Here is a 20550-nt window from a genome sequence, read left to right on the forward strand (position 1 = left end):
TAAAATCGATAATTGAACATAATGATTTGCTTTTACCTTCATGTGAAAGCTTTTCTTGCGATCTTTCGATTGATGTATAGACCGGCTGTACGTTTTTACGTTTTATATCAAGTTTTCATAGAATAACATTGACCCTTGAAATCCACAAATTCGGAACACTTTTTTCTTACGATGTAAACAAACTTTGTTTTCTCTCCAGGAGTACATATTTTTTTACAAAATAATAACATTGCACTCTGAAACCAATAAAACTCATGCTTAGTAATGTTTTATGAATGGTCTGATAACTTTTTTGTGAAAATATCAGTTAAATTCAGGTGTTCCACAATTGTGGGAGACACAATAACATCCCACAATCATGGAACATGCAATTTGGAGGCAGCAATTCAATTTTTGTTTAAAAAGTATTCCTTTTACTGGTGAAATAGCAAGAGAGTGTCCAAATAAAGGCCCTAAAAATAGCAGGGTCGGCAGAAAAGTTGCATTTTGCATTCTATTGACAAATTACGACAACAGTGTTCCGAATTTGTGGGTGTTCCGAATATGTGGGATGACTGTACATTCAATTTCAATAATAATTGCCTTCCGCCATGGCGTGTGACGTACAGTAGATCATCCTGATGAAAACGCTTCTTCTAACTTTTGAGACAACAAACACCACAGAACGTTCGATTCGGAAGTTAACTGCATTCAGCGACAAGTTGTAACAGCTGATGACCAATTGCGACCACACGGAATCCACGTAAAACAAAATTTCATTGATTTGTTTGATAAGCGACAACACGAAAATTGAAAAATATTTTCTAACTAGAGTTAGTTATTTATTTTGCAAATCTTAACCGTACAAAAAATACAGTCAAAAATACATTCGTCCAAATTCTAACTGATTGCATAAATTTTGCCTCTTCCTTAGGGGCAGCATCTTCTGACTTTTGGACATCTTCCGCTAGTACAGCCGCTTCCGGTTCCTTCTGCGAACCTTCCTCGTCCTGAGCTCCACTTTTCTTCTCTCCATCATTTGCCTCATCTACTTCATCCTCTCGCCATAGAGGATTTGCAGCAAAGCTAAAATACACATGTCGCCACCTATGAACAAATAGCGTAAACCTATGTTTTTTTTTGAAAAAATGTGTTTTTTCCATCATAATCAACATTTTTATAAAACTTATGCCGGATTCGGATGAGAAAAATTATTTCCAACAATTTGGTGTACAACTTTCCAATATTTGTTTGATTTTTCTATGAGAAAACTGTAAATTTAGAAAAAGATTGAGGTTTTGCAGCGCGACTGTGTTTCAAATGTAGGTGGCGCCAAAATGAGGTTACTTGCCAAAAATCGTATTCCTTTCTGCTGGATTTATGTACAAAATCGCTTAATTCTCATGATTCCCTGCATCAATCTTAATAATACTGGTTGCAAAAGACGAGAAAAATTATTTGCTTTAAAATATTGAACATCAATTTTTGGGCGCGCAAAAATGTGTGAATTTTTTCTTTAAAAAACATGTTTTGAAACACGAAAAAATGAGTTTCCCCGTATATATCAAAGAAATAAACAGTTATATAGTAGATAACAGATGTGTTAATGTATATTCAACAATTTTTATTGATTTTTGACAGACTTTCTTGCCGAATAGTCCAAATTACTATCTTTTTCTAAATTTACAGTTTTCTCATAGAAAAATCAAACAAATATTGGAAAGTTGTACACCAAATTGTTGGAAATAATTTTTCTCATCCGAATCCGGCATAAGTTTTATAAAAATGTTGATTATGAAGGAAAAAACACATTTTTTCAAAAAATCATAGGTTTACGCTATTTGTTCATAGGTGGCGACATGTGTCTGCAAATTCTCTATAGTAATCTGGACTATTTGGCAAGAAAGTCTGTCAAAAATCAATAAAAATTGTTGAATATACGTTAACATATCTGTTATCAACTATATAACTGGTTATTTCCTTGATATATACAGGGAAACTCATTTTTTCGTGTTCAAAAACACGAACCAGCAACCTCTGGATTGTGAGTCCAGTGCGCGGTCCGATTGATCCACACGAGCGGGACAAGAATCAGGCGTCCGTGCGGTGTAGTTGAGGATCCAGGTGCCAGTACCGCAACTTTGTGCTGGACACGTCTTGGCCTTCTGGAGGAAGTTCCCGCGGAAGTTACTCTCCCGCTCCGGAACTCGACCCCGTACGGGTTTGGTCAACCTAGCCCTGTAAGTGCAGAGTGCCGTTGGCTACGTTTCCCGTCAAGGACCACGACAATCTCTGGCGCGCGGCGCCATAAACGCAAAGGAGATTCCCCCTCTCGGCGCGACCGGATTGTTGGAAGCCAGGTCCGCCGATTAAGACAACGAGGGAAGACGCCTGCCGTAGGAAGGATCGGCAACGCCCGCTCGACCTTGCCTCGCGGTTTCCAGCGCAGCAACAACAACAGCCGTCAACCGTTATTCGGCTGCAACGAAGACGCCCCCCCCCCCCCCACGGGACTTCCGGCGGCACAGTTGAGGACGCTCCTGTGACCGGCCAATGCAAGGAGCGGAACCCCGGAGAAGCTGCTGCTGGTAAAACGGTACGTTTGTCCCTGAAGTGCTACACTAAACACACACATACACACTTTTTACACGAAATACAAAATACACGATTTAAATAAGAAAAGTGTGGTTCTTGATTTTTATTTCCTTTCCGAGTCTCTCTTGAATCGCTTAGTAGTAATGCCGACCCTGAGATGATGAGTAGTCAGTAGCTCAGGTCTACGACTACCTTTTAATAAATGGTCTCTGCCCTGAAAAAATGGAATGAGTTAGCCCTCCTTGACAACTGATCAAGCCATTAGTTTCAAGTGCATAAATAACACTTAAGTGCTTATAACTTTTGATAGGGTTGTCAGATCTTCATTGTCTTGGACGAATTGGACAGGTCTTTTGATGATCTATCCAACGATAGGTCGCATGAGAGATCCGGACAACGTTTTCATCAAAATATCTGAGATCCGGCCCCCAAAAATTGCATAAATAACACTTAAGTGCTTATAACTTTTGATAGGATTGTAAGATTTTCAGTCTCGAGATAATCGAGTGACAATTTTTTGATCAACATCCCACCACACACACATACATTTGCTTAGAATTTGATTCTGAGTCGATAGGTATACATGAAGGTGGGTCTAGGAGGTCTTATTTAGAAGCTCATATTTCGAGTAATTTTATAACCTTTCCTCAGTAAGGTGAGGAAGGCAAAAACTTTGATCGTTGACGGCGAGAGAAAAACTCAACTTTCACGAAATACGCTCTCAGAAAAATATTTAAAAAAGACTTGTATCGCTGACGCCATGACAAAAATTCAACTTTCACTCACACTCAAAAATATTTCAAAAAAGTAAAAAAAAAAACTTTGATAACAATTGAAAAAAATGGATGCTGGGATGGATGTAGGTAAATTTTGCTACTGCTAGTTTATAAATTCGATATCTCAAGAGATTTCGACTTGCCCAACAATTAAATAGATGATGATTATGTTTTATTTTGGTTTTATTTATAATTAAACTGCATGTGTATTGAGAAAAATGCATCTAAAGTATTCAATTGCGAAAAGTGCACCAATGTTTTATTCAAAAAAAAAAAAAGCTGAAGACGCCATTAAATTCAGCGTTTCTTTTAAAAACTGCAGTCAACTTTTGCCCTATATATTCCAAGATATGGCAATTTGAAATGTAACCGATGGCAGTTCCTGACCCAATCGTTACAGTGGCTCTGTTTGTTTCGCGTTAAATATATGTGCTAAAATGCAGGAAAAAGCTTAAGTTATTGGGCGGAGCTTCACTACTCCCACTGGCTAGGGCAAACAAAAGCCAAGACACCCTAGCAGTACGCAGCCAGTTCCATACCCCCACGATTGCTACCCCACTAGAACGAGACTACAGGCGTTGGTAGCCGATTGGTAGCAGCGAATGACAGATGCCTGGTAGGCGGCAATACCGGAGATGACTTGCAAAGGCAAGAACCGGGATTCGGTCTATTTGCCCGGAAGACCCGTAACCGAACAGACTGACAGTGTCTGAGTCAGTCGGATAGCAGGTAACTTGCCAAAGCCGTAAACCCAGTGCCAACCTAACCTTACCGTGTCCTTTGAAAGGACCCCTCAACCTTTGTTTAAGCACGGCGTCTTTTTCAGGGTGGTAGTATTTTTTGAGAAATAGCAAGAAAACTGTCATATACATATGAAAGTGTAGAACATCCCCGTTCATTTGCGGGGCGAACGAAAATCTTTGGTCGGGAAAAATCAAAGTTATCCTCATTTGAAGTTTTTGAACTTTTTTCCTATGGGGCGAAATTTCGTCAATTTCAATTTAGTATTGTTATAAGTCTACATGGGCATTATTTATGGTTTAGATCATATAATTTCTTATGGGCAATGATGCAAGGAACATTTTTCCTAAAGCACACCCCTTTCCCAAAACCGCAATGTTTTTGATATTCGGATCATTATTTTGATTAATTAATCAATTTTTGAGAAATGTTTCTGGGCCCATTGAGTATATAAATCACTACAGAAAAGTGTAATTGGTTGGGTTTATGCTCAATTTATGAATTTTGGATTTCAACCGAATCAACATATTTTTGTGTGTTTTGGTTATAAAATGTACCGTTTACATTAAAAACTTACTTTTTTTTGTGAGTACATGGTCAACATGATATTTTTTTTATTTAATTGAGACATGCAGTGTAAATAGGCAATCAAACGTCAAAATTACCTCCCAGTAGGGGGCGCTGAAACTTGGGGTGATGTTTTCATTATAACCTACAGCGAGTAAATTGATTTGAAATTTGAAATTGTTTTATTTCATCATAAAATTGACATTACTAGCAAATTATGCCATTTTCGGGTAAGAAATAAATAGCTTAATTGATATAAACGAAAATATTTTTGTGATGGCCGATTTAACCTGTTCATTATCTGATTCAAAATAAGGGAATGTTTTGATCAACCAAAATCTAACTAATCAATTGAGAATGTAGATTATTCAAGTAGACAAAAATTTGTTAAAGTCACTTCTACCATAAAAGCAAAGCTCTGCTTGAAAAATGATAATTGGAATGATTTTCAAAATTAGCAATCTAACCTCATTCTCGCGTTTTCAATCCGGATCACAGAAATTTCAATGAAAAAGGCAACTTAGCAAAAAAATCAAAAAGTCAGTCGATAGAACTTTTTATTTCTTACCTCCTGTTAACTTTATTTTATTCCAAAAGATCAATTTTCTTTTAAAAAACCTTAAAATAGTGTTCACTCCCCTTTGCACTTATCGCTCAAAAACGTAAACGTAACCTTGTACCGAAGTTCTCCTACTCGAATGTAGGTGGCGAATCGAGTTTTTAGCTTTGGTTTTGGGGGCCTATACAATCATAATTTAATTACTATCAAATTAATTTGTATTTCCATTTGGGCTATATTATTTGTATTGAAACTACAGAGTTGAACTTGCAATTATTGGTAATAACAGAAATATTGCGTAAAAATATTTAAAAAGTTTAAATGTATGTAAGTCTATTAATTTTTGTCTCAAATAATTAAGCTTAACATACTAAACAAGTCTGGCATTCAAATTTGAAACAACGAACAATACAACAATTAAATTGTTTTGCTAAAAAACACACAAATAATTGATCTTTTTATTTACAATGGCAGTGCGTGGCCGAATGGTTACGCTGTCCGCTTTGTAAGCGGATGATTCTGGGTTCGATTCCCATCTGCTCCAACTTTCCATCGGATGAGGAAGTAAAATGTCGGTCCCGGCCTTGGTTGTTGGGCCGTTAAGTCATTCCAGGTGTACAAACAACACACCAAACCAAGCCTATTCCGGTGGAATCGCTGGCGGCGGTTGGACTCGCAATCCAAATGACGACCTTTGGACCTTCAAACACTGAGGTGGAAGGTTCCTTGGAGTAGAAAGAGGTTTGGGTGCTCTCCCCATTCAAGCCTTCGAGCAGAAACTTGCAATAGAGACCACAAAAGACCCGGGGGTCGTTAATGTGGATGGTTTGATTTGATTTTGATTTACAATATTATCACCTGACCTCAAATTAAGTACGAGATCTCTTGTGAGTTTTAATAAGACTTATACAAATGTGAAAATCTAATGAAACGGTACATTTTATAACAAAAACACACCAAAATATGTTGATTCGGTTGAAATCCTAAATTCATAAAAGTTACTTACAGTTGAACATAAACCCAACCAATTACACTTTTCTGTAGTGATTTGTATACTCAATGGGCCCAGAAACATTTCTCAAAAAAATTCATCAAAATAATGATATAAATATCAAAAACATTGCGGTTTTTGGGAAAGGTGTGTGCAATTTTATCAGAAAATCTCCCAAATTTTAAATAAAACCTTTATAACTTTTTTCCCTAATTTTCAATCACTTTGCGTGCTTCAGGAAAAATGTTCCTTGCATCATTTCCAATAAGAAATGATATGAATTGAACCATAAATCATGTCTATGTAGACTTATAACAATACTAAATTGAAATAGACGAAATTTCGCCCCATAGGAAAAAAGTACAAAAACTTCAAATGAGGATAACTTTGATTTTTCCCGACCAAAGATTTTCGTTCGCCCCGCAAATGAACGGGGATGTTCCACACTTTCATATGTATATGATAGTTTTCTTGCTATTTCTCAAAAAATACTACCCCCCTGAAAAAGACGCCGTGTAAGGTTCATTCCGGATGTCCCGGAGATGACCAGTGGAACTAGAGCGTCCAATTTCCCGTCCCGGGAAAAAAATTCCCGGGAATTCCCGGGATTTCCCGATAAATAATATTTCCCGTTTCCCGGGAAAGGAGAATGGGCAAATTTGTATGGGAGCTGGTCCAAGGATGTACACGAACGGGACCAACTTTTTTCGAAAGATCTCGCCGAGACATGAAAAAAAGTCTTCTGGACCAACTCTCTAAACCCCGGGGTTCAAAAGTTATAAGTTGTTGAAGTTTGAGCATTTTGGGTTAAAATGTACAAAAAAACGTATTATTCATAAAATCTCTGTTTCATTATAGATTTCGATTTTCTTTACTTCATTCGACGCGTATCAGCAAAAACTATGAGTTCTGATATGTCTTAGCATGATTGAAACATGATTTCTCTTGTTTTTATCCGTTTGAACCGTTTGTGCAAGAGGCATCCCATAGAAACAAGTCGAAACTTCAAGGTTTTGATACCGGATCCGACCCAAACTGCTTCAGTGAGTATGGAAGGCTTCAGTGCAATGTTGTAACAACTTATTGGGATGGTCTGAGTCATCCGAGAACTGCTTGGAGTTAAGACCGGTGATTCTACCGCCGTAACAAGCAAGATGTCGGCGGTTTTTGACCACTGATCATACCCGCATGGCTTCAGTGAGTATGGTAGACTACTATGCTGATGTGTTGGAGTGTCCTGGGTTCTCCTAGGACTCCCTGGAGTTAAGATCTGTGGGTCTACTACCGTAACAAGCAAAATGTCGACCAGTTTTGACAACGGAACATACCCGCATAGCTTCAATGAGTGTGGTAGACTACTTTGCTAATGTGTTAGGATGTCCTGGGTCATCCAAGGACTCCCTGGAGTTATGATCTGTAGGTCTACGGCTGTTACAAGGACTCCCTAGAATGGTCCAGAACATCCCAACATAACAGCAATACAGTCTGCCATACTCACTGAATCTTTGCGGTTATGATGCGCGGTTAAAAATCATCGACCTTTTTCTTGTTACAGTGACCCAAATATCTAAACTCCAGGGAGTCCTAGGATGACCAAAGACATCCCAACACATTAACAAAGCAGTCTACCATACTCACTGAAGCCATGCGGGTATGATCCGTGGTCAAAAACCGGCAACATCTTGCTTGTTACGGCGGTAGAATCACAGGTCTTAACTCCAAGGAGTTCTCGGATGACTCAGACCATCCCAATAAGTTGTTACAACATTGCACTGAAGCCTTCCATACTCACTGAAGCAGTTTGGGTCGGATTCGGTATCAAAACCTTGAAGTTTCGACTTGTTTCTATGGGATGCCTCTTGCACAAACGGTTCAAACGGATAAAAACAAGAGAAATCATGTTTCAATCATGCTAAGACATATCAGAACTCATAGTTTTTGCTGATACGCGTCGAATGAAGTAAAGAAAATCGAAATCTATAATGAAACAGAGATTTTATGAATGATTTAAGAAATAGCAAAAATACGTTTTTTTGTACATTTTAATCCAAAATGCTCAAACTTCAACAACTTGTAACTTTTGAACCCCGGGGTTTAGAGAGTTGGTCCAGAAGACTTTTTTTCATGTCTCGGCGAGATCATTCGAAAAAAGTTGGTCCCGTTCGTGTACATCCTTGGACCAAATTTGCCCATTCTCCTTTGTAAATTTCCCGGGAATTCCCGAAATTTAGGCGGAAGTATACATTTTCCTTACTTCTTGGTCCCAATTTTTGAAAATTTATAAAAAAAATAATGAGAGAACCTAACTTAATTTTAGTTATTTTATTCTACTGCGTATATCGAACTAATAAGAATTTATTGTAAAACGGGGTGAAAATGATAGGATTTCATTCTTTTTTGTATTTTTTTTTCCTACTGGTATGGCTTGTATCAAGATTATTATTTTGTAAAACATGTACTGCGGTAGGCCACACTGCACTATTGTTGGAAGGAAAAAAATGTTTTTCAATAGTATTTGAAAAATAGTGGCGAGTAGTGCGGTGCTTGTGTGGACGCGCAGTCCTGTTTTTTCGTGTTATTTTCCGTCTCTTTTGTGTCGCTGTTCGAGTGCATGGGGTGATTGGTCAGTATAATTAAATAATGGCATCAGTAGTGCGGTGCTTGTGTGGACGCGCAGTCCTGTTTTTTCGTGTTATTTTCCGTCTCTTTTGTGTCGCTGTTCGAGTGCATGGGGTGATTGGTCAGTATAATTAAATAATGGCATCAGTAGTGCGGTGCCTGTGTGGACGCGCAGTCCTGTTTTTTCGTGTTATTTTCCGTCTCTTTTGTGTCGCTGTTCGAGTGCATGGGGTGATTGGTCAGTATAATTAAATAATGGCATCAGTAGTGCGGTGCTTGTGTGGACGCGCAGTCCTGTTTTTTCGTGTTATTTTCCGTCTCTTTTGTGTCGCTGTTCGAGTGCATGGGATGATTGGTCATTATAATTAAATAATGGCATCAGTAGTGAGGTGCCTGTGTGGACGCGCAGTCCTGTTTTTTCGTGTTATTTTCCGTCTCTTTTGTGTCGCTGTTCGAGTGCATGGGGTGATTGGTCAGTATAATTAAATAATGGCATCAGTAGTGCGGTGCTTGTGTGGACGCGCAGTCCTGTTTTTTCGTGTTATTTTCCGTCTCTTTTGTGTCGCTGTTCGAGTGCATGGGGTGATTGGTCATTATAATTAAATAATGGCATCAGTAGTGCGGTGCCTGTGTGGACGCGCAGTCCTGTTTTTTCGTGTTATTTTCCGTCTCTTTTGTGTCGCTGTTCGAGTGCATGGGGTGATTGGTCAGTATAATTAAATAATGGCATCAGTAGTGCGGTGCCTGTGTGGACGCGCAGTCCTGTTTTTCGTGTTATTTTCCGTCTCTTTTGTGTCGCTGTTCGAGTGCATGGGGTGATTGGTCATTATAATTAAATAATGGCATCAGTAGTGCGGTGCCTGTGTGGACGCGCAGTCCTGTTTTTTCGTGTTATTTTCCGTCTCTTTTGTGTCGCTGTTCGAGTGCATGGGGCGATTGGTCATTATAATTAAATAATGGCATCAGTAGTGCGGTGCCTGTGTGGACGCGCAGTCCTGTTTTTTCGTGTTATTTTCCGTCTCTTTTGTGTCGCTGTTCGAGTGCATGGGATGATTGGTCATTATAATTAAATAATGGCATCAGTAGTGCGGTGCCTGTGTGGACGCGCAGTCCTGTTTTTTCGTGTTATTTTCCGTCTCTTTTGTGTCGCTGTTCGAGTGCATGGGGTGATTGGTCAGTATAATTAAATAATGGCATCAGTAGTGCGGTGCTTGTGTGGACGCGCAGTCCTGTTTTTCGTGTTATTTTCCGTCTCTTTTGTGTCGCTGTTCGAGTGCATGGGGTGATTGGTCATTATAATTAAATAATGGCATCAGTAGTGCGGTGCCTGTGTGGACGCGCAGTCCTGTTTTTTCGTGTTATTTTCCGTCTCTTTTGTGTCGCTGTTCGAGTGCATGGGGTGATTGGTCAGTATAATTAAATAATGGCATCAGTAGTGCGGTGCCTGTGTGGACGCGCAGTCCTGTTTTTTCGTGTTATTTTCCGTCTCTTTTGTGTCGCTGTTCGAGTGCATGGGGTGATTGGTCAGTATAATTAAATAATGGCATCAGTAGTGCGGTGCTTGTGTGGACGCGCAGTCCTGTTTTTTCGTGTTATTTTCCGTCTCTTTTGTGTCGCTGTTCGAGTGCATGGGGTGATTGGTCATTATAATTAAATAATGGCATCAGTAGTGCGGTGCCTGTGTGGACGCGCAGTCCTGTTTTTTCGTGTTATTTTCCGTCTCTTTTGTGTCGCTGTTCGAGTGCATGGGGTGATTGGTCAGTATAATTAAATAATGGCATCAGTAGTGCGGTGCCTGTGTGGACGCGCAGTCCTGTTTTTTCGTGTTATTTTCCGTCTCTTTTGTGTCGCTGTTCGAGTGCATGGGGTGATTGGTCAGTATAATTAAATAATGGCATCAGTAGTGCGGTGCTTGTGTGGACGCGCAGTCCTGTTTTTTCGTGTTATTTTCCGTCTCTTTTGTGTCGCTGTTCGAGTGCATGGGGTGATTGGTCATTATAATTAAATAATGGCATCAGTAGTGCGGTGCCTGTGTGGACGCGCAGTCCTGTTTTTCGTGTTATTTTCCGTCTCTTTTGTGTCGCTGTTCGAGTGCATGGGGTGATTGGTCAGTATAATTAAATAATGGCATCAGTAGTGCGGTGCCTGTGTGGACGCGCAGTCCTGTTTTTTCGTGTTATTTTCCGTCTCTTTTGTGTCGCTGTTCGAGTGCATGGGGTGATTGGTCATTATAATTAAATAATGGCATCAGTAGTGCGGTGCCTGTGTGGACGCGCAGTCCTGTTTTTTCGTGTTATTTTCCGTCTCTTTTGTGTCGCTGTTCGAGTGCATGGGGCGATTGGTCATTATAATTAAATAATGGCATCAGTAGTGCGGTGCCTGTGTGGACGCGCAGTCCTGTTTTTTCGTGTTATTTTCCGTCTCTTTTGTGTCGCTGTTCGAGTGCATGGGATGATTGGTCATTATAATTAAATAATGGCATCAGTAGTGCGGTGCCTGTGTGGACGCGCAGTCCTGTTTTTTCGTGTTATTTTCCGTCTCTTTTGTGTCGCTGTTCGAGTGCATGGGGTGATTGGTCAGTATAATTAAATAATGGCATCAGTAGTGCGGTGCTTGTGTGGACGCGCAGTCCTGTTTTTTCGTGTTATTTTCCGTCTCTTTTGTGTCGCTGTTCGAGTGCATGGGGTGATTGGTCATTATAATTAAATAATGGCATCAGTAGTGCGGTGCCTGTGTGGACGCGCAGTCCTGTTTTTCGTGTTATTTTCCGTCTCTTTTGTGTCGCTGTTCGAGTGCATGGGGTGATTGGTCAGTATAATTAAATAATGGCATCAGTAGTGCGGTGCCTGTGTGGACGCGCAGTCCTGTTTTTTCGTGTTATTTTCCGTCTCTTTTGTGTCGCTGTTCGAGTGCATGGGGTGATTGGTCATTATAATTAAATAATGGCATCAGTAGTGCGGTGCCTGTGTGGACGCGCAGTCCTGTTTTTTCGTGTTATTTTCCGTCTCTTTTGTGTCGCTGTTCGAGTGCATGGGGTGATTGGTCAGTATAATTAAATAATGGCATCAGTAGTGCGGTGCTTGTGTGGACGCGCAGTCCTGTTTTTTCGTGTTATTTTCCGTCTCTTTTGTGTCGCTGTTCGAGTGCATGGGGTGATTGGTCATTATAATTAAATAATGGCATCAGTAGTGCGGTGCCTGTGTGGACGCGCAGTCCTGTTTTTTCGTGTTATTTTCCGTCTCTTTTGTGTCGCTGTTCGAGTGCATGGGATGATTGGTCATTATAATTAAATAATGGCATCAGTAGTGCGGTGCCTGTGTGGACGCGCAGTCCTGTTTTTTCGTGTTATTTTCCGTCTCTTTTGTGTCGCTGTTCGAGTGCATGGGATGATTGGTCATTATAATTAAATAATGGCATCAGTAGTGCGGTGCCTGTGTGGACGCGCAGTCCTGTTTTTTCGTGTTATTTTCCGTCTCTTTTGTGTCGCTGTTCGAGTGCATGGGATGATTGGTCATTATAATTAAATAATGGCATCAGTAGTGCGGTGCCTGTGTGGACGCGCAGTCCTGTTTTTTCGTGTTATTTTCCGTCTCTTTTGTGTCGCTGTTCGAGTGCATGGGATGATTGGTCATTATAATTAAATAATGGCATCAGTAGTGCGGTGCCTGTGTGGACGCGCAGTCCTGTTTTTTCGTGTTATTTTCCGTCTCTTTTGTGTCGCTGTTCGAGTGCATGGGATGATTGGTCATTATAATTAAATAATGGCATCAGTAGTGCGGTGCCTGTGTGGACGCGCAGTCCTGTTTTTTCGTGTTATTTTTCGTCTCTTTTGTGTCGCTGTTCGAGTGCATGGGGTGATTGGTCATTATAATTAAATAATGGCATCAGTAGTGCGGTGCCTGTGTGGACGCGCAGTCCTATTTTTTTTTTTTTCGTGTTATTTTCCGTCTCTTTTGTGTCGCTATTTGTGTACATGGGGTGATTGGATTTCTTCTTCTTCTTTTTTCATATATTTTTTGTTCGCGCGTTCGTTGGCCGATGTATTTTATTTTTGTTCTCTTTATATAGTTTTCGATAGAAACGATCCGATTTTTGTTTTTTGAGACAAGCAAGTCGTTTTGCTGGAATAAGTCCTTTCCATATCATCGAGGATCGGAAGGCACGTCGACGGATATGTTTTAAGGCTTATGATATAAAATAATTTTAATGAATGAAGCCCTTCCTACATCACCGTTGATCGGAAGGCACGCCGACGGAGAATTTCTGGAGAATCGCGGTCGAATTAATACTATATTTAAATCCCTAGATAGGTATCTTTCCGCAGCCGGCTGCCTAAGATTTTAAAATTTCAACCGATAAACAAATTGCTCATGGTCGCATCACCTACCACAGTGAATCCTGACCTCATACCCATCTTACTAACCCCTCAAAACTCATGTGATACTTTGTCGGAGACGCAGTCGATTTGGCGGTCCCATCACTCAAGTATCGGCTAACATTCCCATCCACTTCCCCGTGTCTTACCACTGGTCGTGGCCGGCGTCGGTATTGATCAGCACGATAGGGACCTTTGAAAATTGCGAAGGGGTGATGATTGGTTCCTACTTTTCATCTGTGGTCCACGGAGCAATGTTTGGGGGTCCTGGTCAATAACGAAGTAGCAGCTACGGGTAGACACCAATGCTATGCTATGCTATGCTAGTATTTGAAAAATAGTGGCGTTGAAAATTGTATTTAGCAATTTAATTTACTAAGTTTATAAGCTTTTTAACAATATACATTATACATATAAATTTCAGGTGAAATTGATAAAAAGCCATAATTTGCCTAAAAATCGTTAAAATAAGTTTTGTTGATAACATTACGGTCTAGAACAAGTTATTTGCCATGAAAAACATAATTTCTGCATGATTTTTGTTTTTTTGCTTTATGAGTCATCGTTATTCTTAAACATTTTCCCTTGATTTAAAAAATAATACTTCTCAAAAAAAAATGATTGATTTGGTAGAAGTTGAAAGACAGCATATAAAATTAAAAAAAATTCAATAGTTTTATAAAGTTGTATGATATTCAAAAGCAGTCAAGCCATTAATTGACCCCATATTCATTTTGAACATAAAAGTTGTTGTTCTATACAATTTTGAAGCAGGATAAGATCAATTTTCGATAAATTTAAAATTTCCCGGGAATTCCCGGGATTTCCCGGGAATTTGGTAACCCCGGGAAATTGGACGCTCTAAGTGGAACCCAATAACCCCAAGTAGTGACCGACGTCCTGGCGCTCGACTACGGGCAATGTTCCGGCCAATCGCCTACACCGGCCGAAGTCCCGATCCGTCAACACATCGGGAAGAGCCCAGGACAACCGGATGGGTCCACGCAACGCGCGACGAGAACCGCTACCAAGCACCAGGATGCAGATTCGAGACCGCGGCCGAAGCCGACGGTCGAAACCAGATCGCTGGTGGATGGAGCAGAGGTGACGACGCCGAGCTGGTGGGGCCCCAAGAAGCAGAAGAAAAGGTCAGATAGAATAAGAAAGTGGGACAGTTTTGAGGTTAGGAGAAGGAGGAAAGTTAGTAGGAGAAAAGTGCTCCCACAATAAAGTGTGCACAAAAGTTAAATAAAGTGGTATTTCGTTTAGTAGCTTAAGTGTTTTCCTGTATCCGTCAAAGTTAGTGTGGATAAGCGTGCCGACCTTGAGGTGTTTTTGTAGAGTCCGTGCATAGATGAAGGTCTCGGCTGAACCTGAAGTTACAGAAACTAAGGTTTTTTGAAAAATTAAAAAAAATCGTAAAACTTTGGGACGGTGCTAAAAACGAACGGATAGTCCGATTTTGATGAAATTCGATATTTTTGCATGTTTAGATTGTATAAACAGCTCCGCCAAATTTCGATTTCGAGTGCCCCGCTTCACGTGAAGCGACCCATAAGCAATTTTTTTTTAATTTGTAATTTGTATTTTATTGGAAACGATAGCCTGTTAGTATAACACTTAGTATCAGGTTAAGGAAGGACGTTGTGATGATTACTTTAGATCCAAAATAAACGAAACAAATTAACACTAGTTTTGTAACTGACTTCTCAAAGAACTTTTGAATGCTGATAAAGTTGGTTTGACCTTAACTTCTGTTGGTGGATTGTTCCAGCTTGAGATCCCAGCAATTAGCACACTTTTCCCACTTGACGTCGTGTGCTGCGGTACAATCAGCGATCGCGTTCGTTGCTGCTGGCCGTGGACAAGGTGATCCAGAATGTACTCCGGCAGATCGTTGTTACAGCCCCGCCGCATAAAGCAGCAGGTCCGGAAGTGGTAGTTCGCAGGCAAGTCGTGTCCGAGGATGGTGTGCCGTACATCTGCTGCTGTAGTGTCACGGCGTCGCAGGTTGTACACGAAGCGTACTGCGGACTTGTAGCACCGGTGCAGTTGGTTCTTGAGCGCTACCGACAGTCCGTGATAGTACACGATGTCACAGTAAGTGAAAATCGGCACCACTACCGCCTGCACCAGCTTGCGCCGTGTTGGTCTCGAAAGCACACCAGCAAAACGGCGGAAGGTTCTCAGCGTGTTGTAGGATTTTTGCACGACGCTGTTTACCTGATGCTCCCAGGTCATCCAACTGTCCATTTCCAGCCCAAGGTTGGTGACTTTGTCTGCGATCGGCACCACTTTCCCACAGAACAAGATGTTCGTCCGGGGCACCACTTCAACAGCTCGCCGAAAAATAATAGCTTGCGTTTTTTTCGGATTCGGGTGCAAGTGGTTTCGTGAAGCCCAACTTGCAATGGTAGCCAAATCCACGTTGATCGCAGCGATCAGTCGGTCGACTTCGGCGATTTCCCCCGAAATGTAGATTTGCAAGTCGTCAGCGTAGAGCTGGTACTTACATTTGAGGGAGGCTGGCAAACTGTTAATATAAAGGCTGAAGAGAAGTGCGCTTAGACAGGACCCCTGGGGAGTTCCATCTGTAACCTCTCGCACCGCAGATAGCACACTGCCGTGTCGGACCGATTGCTTCCTTCCTCGCAGAAACGACGAAACCAACTCACAAGCAGGCCCGGAGAACTGAAATTCTCGGTTGAGTTTGACTGCCAGCAGGTGATGGTCGACGCAGTTGAAGGCCATCGAAAAATCCACCAGCACCATAACCGTGCAGCGACCCGCGTCCAGGTTGCCGTATATGTCGTGGGTGACCTTTGCCAAAGCAGTTGTTGTTCCGTAGCCTTTTCTGTAGCCGGATTGGTTGCGCGCTAGTAGGCGGTTGTTGGGGTTATCCAAGTGTTCGGTGACCTGGTTGAGCAGGATCTTTTCCAGCACTTTGGAAACGGTAGGCAGAACACTGATAGGGCGGTAGTCTTTTGGCAGAGCTGGGTTGGACGTTTTCGGGATGGGGGTCACGATCGCCGTTTTCCACAGCGCAGGGAAAGTCCGAGAGTCGATGATGGCGTTGAACAGATGGCAGAGTACTGGCAGAATGAACGGGCACAGCATCTTGAGGAACGAGATAGGGATACCATCTGTTCCGGTTGCGTTCGTGTCGATCTCGAAGATCTTCCTGCAGATTTCCTCCACGCTGGTATGGCGAAAACTGAACCCATTTGCACCGTGATCAATCGCTGTTCTGTGATTATGTGCTCTTGGTGCGTTTCGTTGGGTTGCAGCAGGCCCCAGTCGACGGTGACCGTCCGAAAAGAAGTTGTTCAACTCGTCCGCGCTGATATCTGCTGACGATGAGCACTGCTTTGTTGAGTTGTGGATACCATCTCGCTTCAGATTCGACCACAGTTTCTTTGCCGGGAGATCGTGCGAAAAGTTGAGCTCTGCATATCGCGTCTTGGCTGCGAAGATTAAAGAGCTCGCGCGGTCTCGTTTGCGCTCGAAATCAAGCCACTGGACGTCGCCTCTTGTTCTGTTCGGGTTGCGTGTGTAGAGCTTGAGAGCCAGATTTCTCAACTCAACGGCTTCTTTGATCTGCTGGGTGATCCACGGCGTCCGTTCGTCTCGAATGGTGACGGTTCGCTCAGGAGCGTGCGCGTCCAGCAAGGAGGTCAGCTCCGAATTCAACACCGTAGCCTTCTCGTTTATGGCCGCCGACCCAAAAAATCGTCGAAGATCCTTGGCCTGGAAGTCCGCTTGCAGCTGCAGCTGGTCGATGTTACGAAAATTTCGAGCACGAATCGTCCGTTGACACGTGTGGTGCACCCGAATGTCGGCAACCAGATAAACGACTTCGTGATCGGAGATATTGCTGACCGACGTTGCTTTCGCCTTTTTGATGTGCTGGGGACCATCCGTAATCAAAAGGTCAATCGTGGTTGACGATGTATCGGTGATTCGAGTAGGACCGGTGTGGAGAACTGTGAGATTGAAGGCAGTGTGAATACGGCGGAGGGCGGTTAGATTCACTGACGGCGAGCCTGCCGCCACATTGATGTTGATGTCTCCGACTATGTACGTCCTGTCGAAGCCAAAATCCAGCATGTCGAGCAGGACCTTCTCGTAGTGCTGGCTGAAGTTTGGATTTGTACACGACGGGTTGTACAGCACGGCTACCCCAATACTCAGCTCGTTGACCTTGATCTGGACCACCATATACTCAACCCTCGAAGCAATCGGAGATGCGACGTCGTGGGTAGATTTGATGACTGTTGTTGCTTTGAGGCCATGGCGTACATAGAGTCCCACTCCTCCACAGGCCTTCGACCCACGCCCGCGTCCGGCGGGGAGAGAGTGCCGGAAGAAATTGTAGGCAGGAACTCGAACTGGTCCCACCGGGGAGGAAGTCTTCATTTTCGTTTCAGTCACCGCGAAAACGTGGTACTGAGTTTGTATGAGCAGCTGTCAAATTTATATGGAAACTTGTACGGACAAATCAATGTTTTTTGTGCGATATCGTCCTTTTTTGCTCTACAAACTGTTCTCTGCAATGTGAATGATTCTAAAATGTTTTGTTGTAATATGACTGAGCATTGAAACTAATTAATTGTTGGTTGGTATGTTACTGTATTATCATGACAAATTATACAACGAAAAAAACTCCGTCAGCTTAGACGATTGGGTTATTTCAAAGAAATCTGAAGACAATAAATGAATTTGTATGGTACGCCTTTGTTGACTGTATACGCCCTTCCTATCACATGAATACACCCCTAACGCCCTATGGGGGAAAACACTCCCCATTGAAAAATCCTGGATACGGCCCTGGCGTGTACATGGTTTAGGGAAAAAGGATTGCGCACCCGAGAGGAGATTAAAGAATAAGAATATTTTTGTTTCAGAATGAAAAGAAGATTCGGCAAAATTGGCCGGAATTTTATGCTTAAAAACCAAATGAATTTGTTAGTCCGTAAGTCAGTTTAAGCTTGTAAATATAGAAGTTAACATCGTTAAACAAGCTGTTTTCTTGCATCCTGGCCAAAGAAGTCCACTGGAGGAAATGAGTCGTCGTGTATACAGTCCACTCGCCGATTGTCGCCTTGAAGCTGTGTTGCACAAGTCAAAGTTGTGTCGTTGGTGAACGCTTGAGTGGCAAATCCGTCCGTCTAGGACAAAAACGAAGAGTTAAGTTGAAAGCCCACAAGATAGCTGCCACGAAATTCCCCGCAACACAGTGGAAAGGTTGGACAGTCAAAAAGCCCTCCTGGAGCCGGGGCTAGCGCTCCTTCATGGTTCTTCAAACCGGATTTGTGTAAACGTTCAACGAGAGTCGCCAACCGGAAGTCAACGTGGTCCGTCAACCCGAACGTGTGAAAGTGGCCTTTAGCGGATGCGAGGAAAAAGCGAATAGTGGGTCTAAAGAGACCAAAGTGAAGCACAGCCAAAGTGTTTTGCGAACCAAAAACTCGTGTGACAAAAATTTGGCAAAGTGCGTCCACGCCGTGGACAAAAAGTTGCAACAAGCAAAAGGTTGCAAAGTGAACTCAAACTTTGAGACACAAGTGAAGTGAAGTGAGAGCGCCGAAATGGTGATACACACGCCAAAGAAGCAGCCCGTGGATCCAGATGAAGTGAAGTCGCTGATTCATCAGCGGGGACAGGTCAAGGGAAAAGTGACGAGAATTAAGAGTGCCCTTGACGAAGCCAAGAAGAACCCGCAGAGGATAACCAAGGCGACGCTGAAAGTGTACGAGAAGAAGCTGAAAGCGCACTACCAGGAGTACGTGTTGCGCCATCGTGAAGTGATCGAAGTGGTTGCTAACGACAAGAAGGAGGAACAAGATGATGTGCTCGACGTGTTTGAACAGCTTCACACCGAAACGCTGGTGCTGGTCGAAGAGCTGATGGAGTTGTTCAACCAACCGGTCGCTGGACAGGCCCTCATCCAAGTCGGTGCCAACGGAGTGGCGCCTCAAGTGATCGTGCAACAACAACCTCTTCGAGCACCGATACCGAGCTTCGACGGGCAGACGGAGAACTGGCCAAAGTTCAAAGCCATGTTCGAAGACCTCGTCGGTCGCACCCGCGATTCCGACGCCATGAAGCTGCATCACCTCGACAAAGCCCTGGTCGGTGATGCAGCTGGGTTGATCACCGCGAAGATGATTCAAGACAACAACTACGAGCATGTTTCGAAGGAGATCAGTGAGCAGTTCGAGAACCAACGTGTCATCGTGGATACGCCCAAGTAACCATCTAGCACTAAAAGAAATCATAAATGAGCTGCTAAACAGCATTCACCAGCTAATCAGTCACAAAACAGCTACGGTGATTGCAAATTAGCTGTAAAACAACTGCTCTAATAATAGCTGGAATAGAGCTGCCGTGTAAGAGCGAAAAAGAGAGATCACCAGCAAGCAGATTCAAAAATATTCCTTGCTCTCTCATCCATTAAACCAAAACAAATCGAGCGGGGAGAAAAATTCAGATAAAAAAATTGATGATAAAAAAGGTGCAGGTGGTTATGTTACACATGACCAGTATGACAAAGAACTTAGCAGAAAAGCTTTTAAAATTAAGCAATTTTGTTGAATTATGCGTCAGATAAAATCAAAACATTATTGGATTTATATTTTCGTTTAATTTTTCTTTAAGCTCCGTATTAAAAAACCATGATATCTCTATAATTCGATGTTTGTCCCCCAATCGGAACAATCATCAGGTAGCGGCCTCTCCAAATTGTTGCCACCTTTTTCGAAATGGCCAGTATTGTAAACCATGAGTTGTGATACCCATATTGCCAAAACTCGTTGGTTCAATAGATGTCTTCCCGGGAAAACTGTCCTTTAGGGCACCGGCCACTGCAGCTTTTGGTTAACTTTTTCTAAATTGCCATTTTCATTACCAATATCAAAAACCATGAAATTTGATACCAATATTGCCCAAAATCGTATGGTTCGGTAAATGTCCTCCCGGGAGAACCTCCCTGACCGGCACCGGCCACTCCAGGTTGTGGCCAATACTGTCAAAATGGCCATTTGCATTACCAGTATTGAAAATCATGAATTTTGATACCCATATTGCCCAAAATCGTTTAGTTCGTTAAATGTCCACCCGGGACAACCTCCCTGAGGGCACCGGCCACTCCAGGTTGTAGCCAATATTGTCAAATTGGCCATTTTCATCACCAGTATCAAAATCCAAGAAGTTTGATACCCATGTTGTCCAGTCTCGTATGGCCTTCCATCGGAACACCCCTGAGGAATCTGGCCACTCCGGATCTTGTGGCCAGAATATTCCGGTGGCTCTCAATTATTCTGGCTGGCCTGCCTCCGCTTGGTATGCT

The 20550-nt window shown here is 42.4% G+C and overlaps 1 protein-coding gene across 1 annotated transcript in view; it reads right to left on the reverse strand.

Moving 5' to 3' along the window:
- Positions 1–17420, reverse strand: part of LOC119766132 — a 29528-nt gene extending 12108 nt beyond the window's left edge. The window contains exon 1 of the mRNA XM_038250532.1: positions 15011–17420. Coding sequence (XP_038106460.1) covers positions 15011–17420 — 2410 coding nt within the window. The remainder of the gene's footprint in view (positions 1–15010) is intronic.
- Between the last annotated feature and the right edge of the window lie 3130 nt (positions 17421–20550).

The sequence above is a fragment of the Culex quinquefasciatus genome, chromosome 2 (genome assembly GCF_015732765.1).
Source record: "Culex quinquefasciatus strain JHB chromosome 2, VPISU_Cqui_1.0_pri_paternal, whole genome shotgun sequence".
NCBI classification, from domain to species: Eukaryota; Metazoa; Arthropoda; class Insecta; order Diptera; family Culicidae; genus Culex; species Culex quinquefasciatus.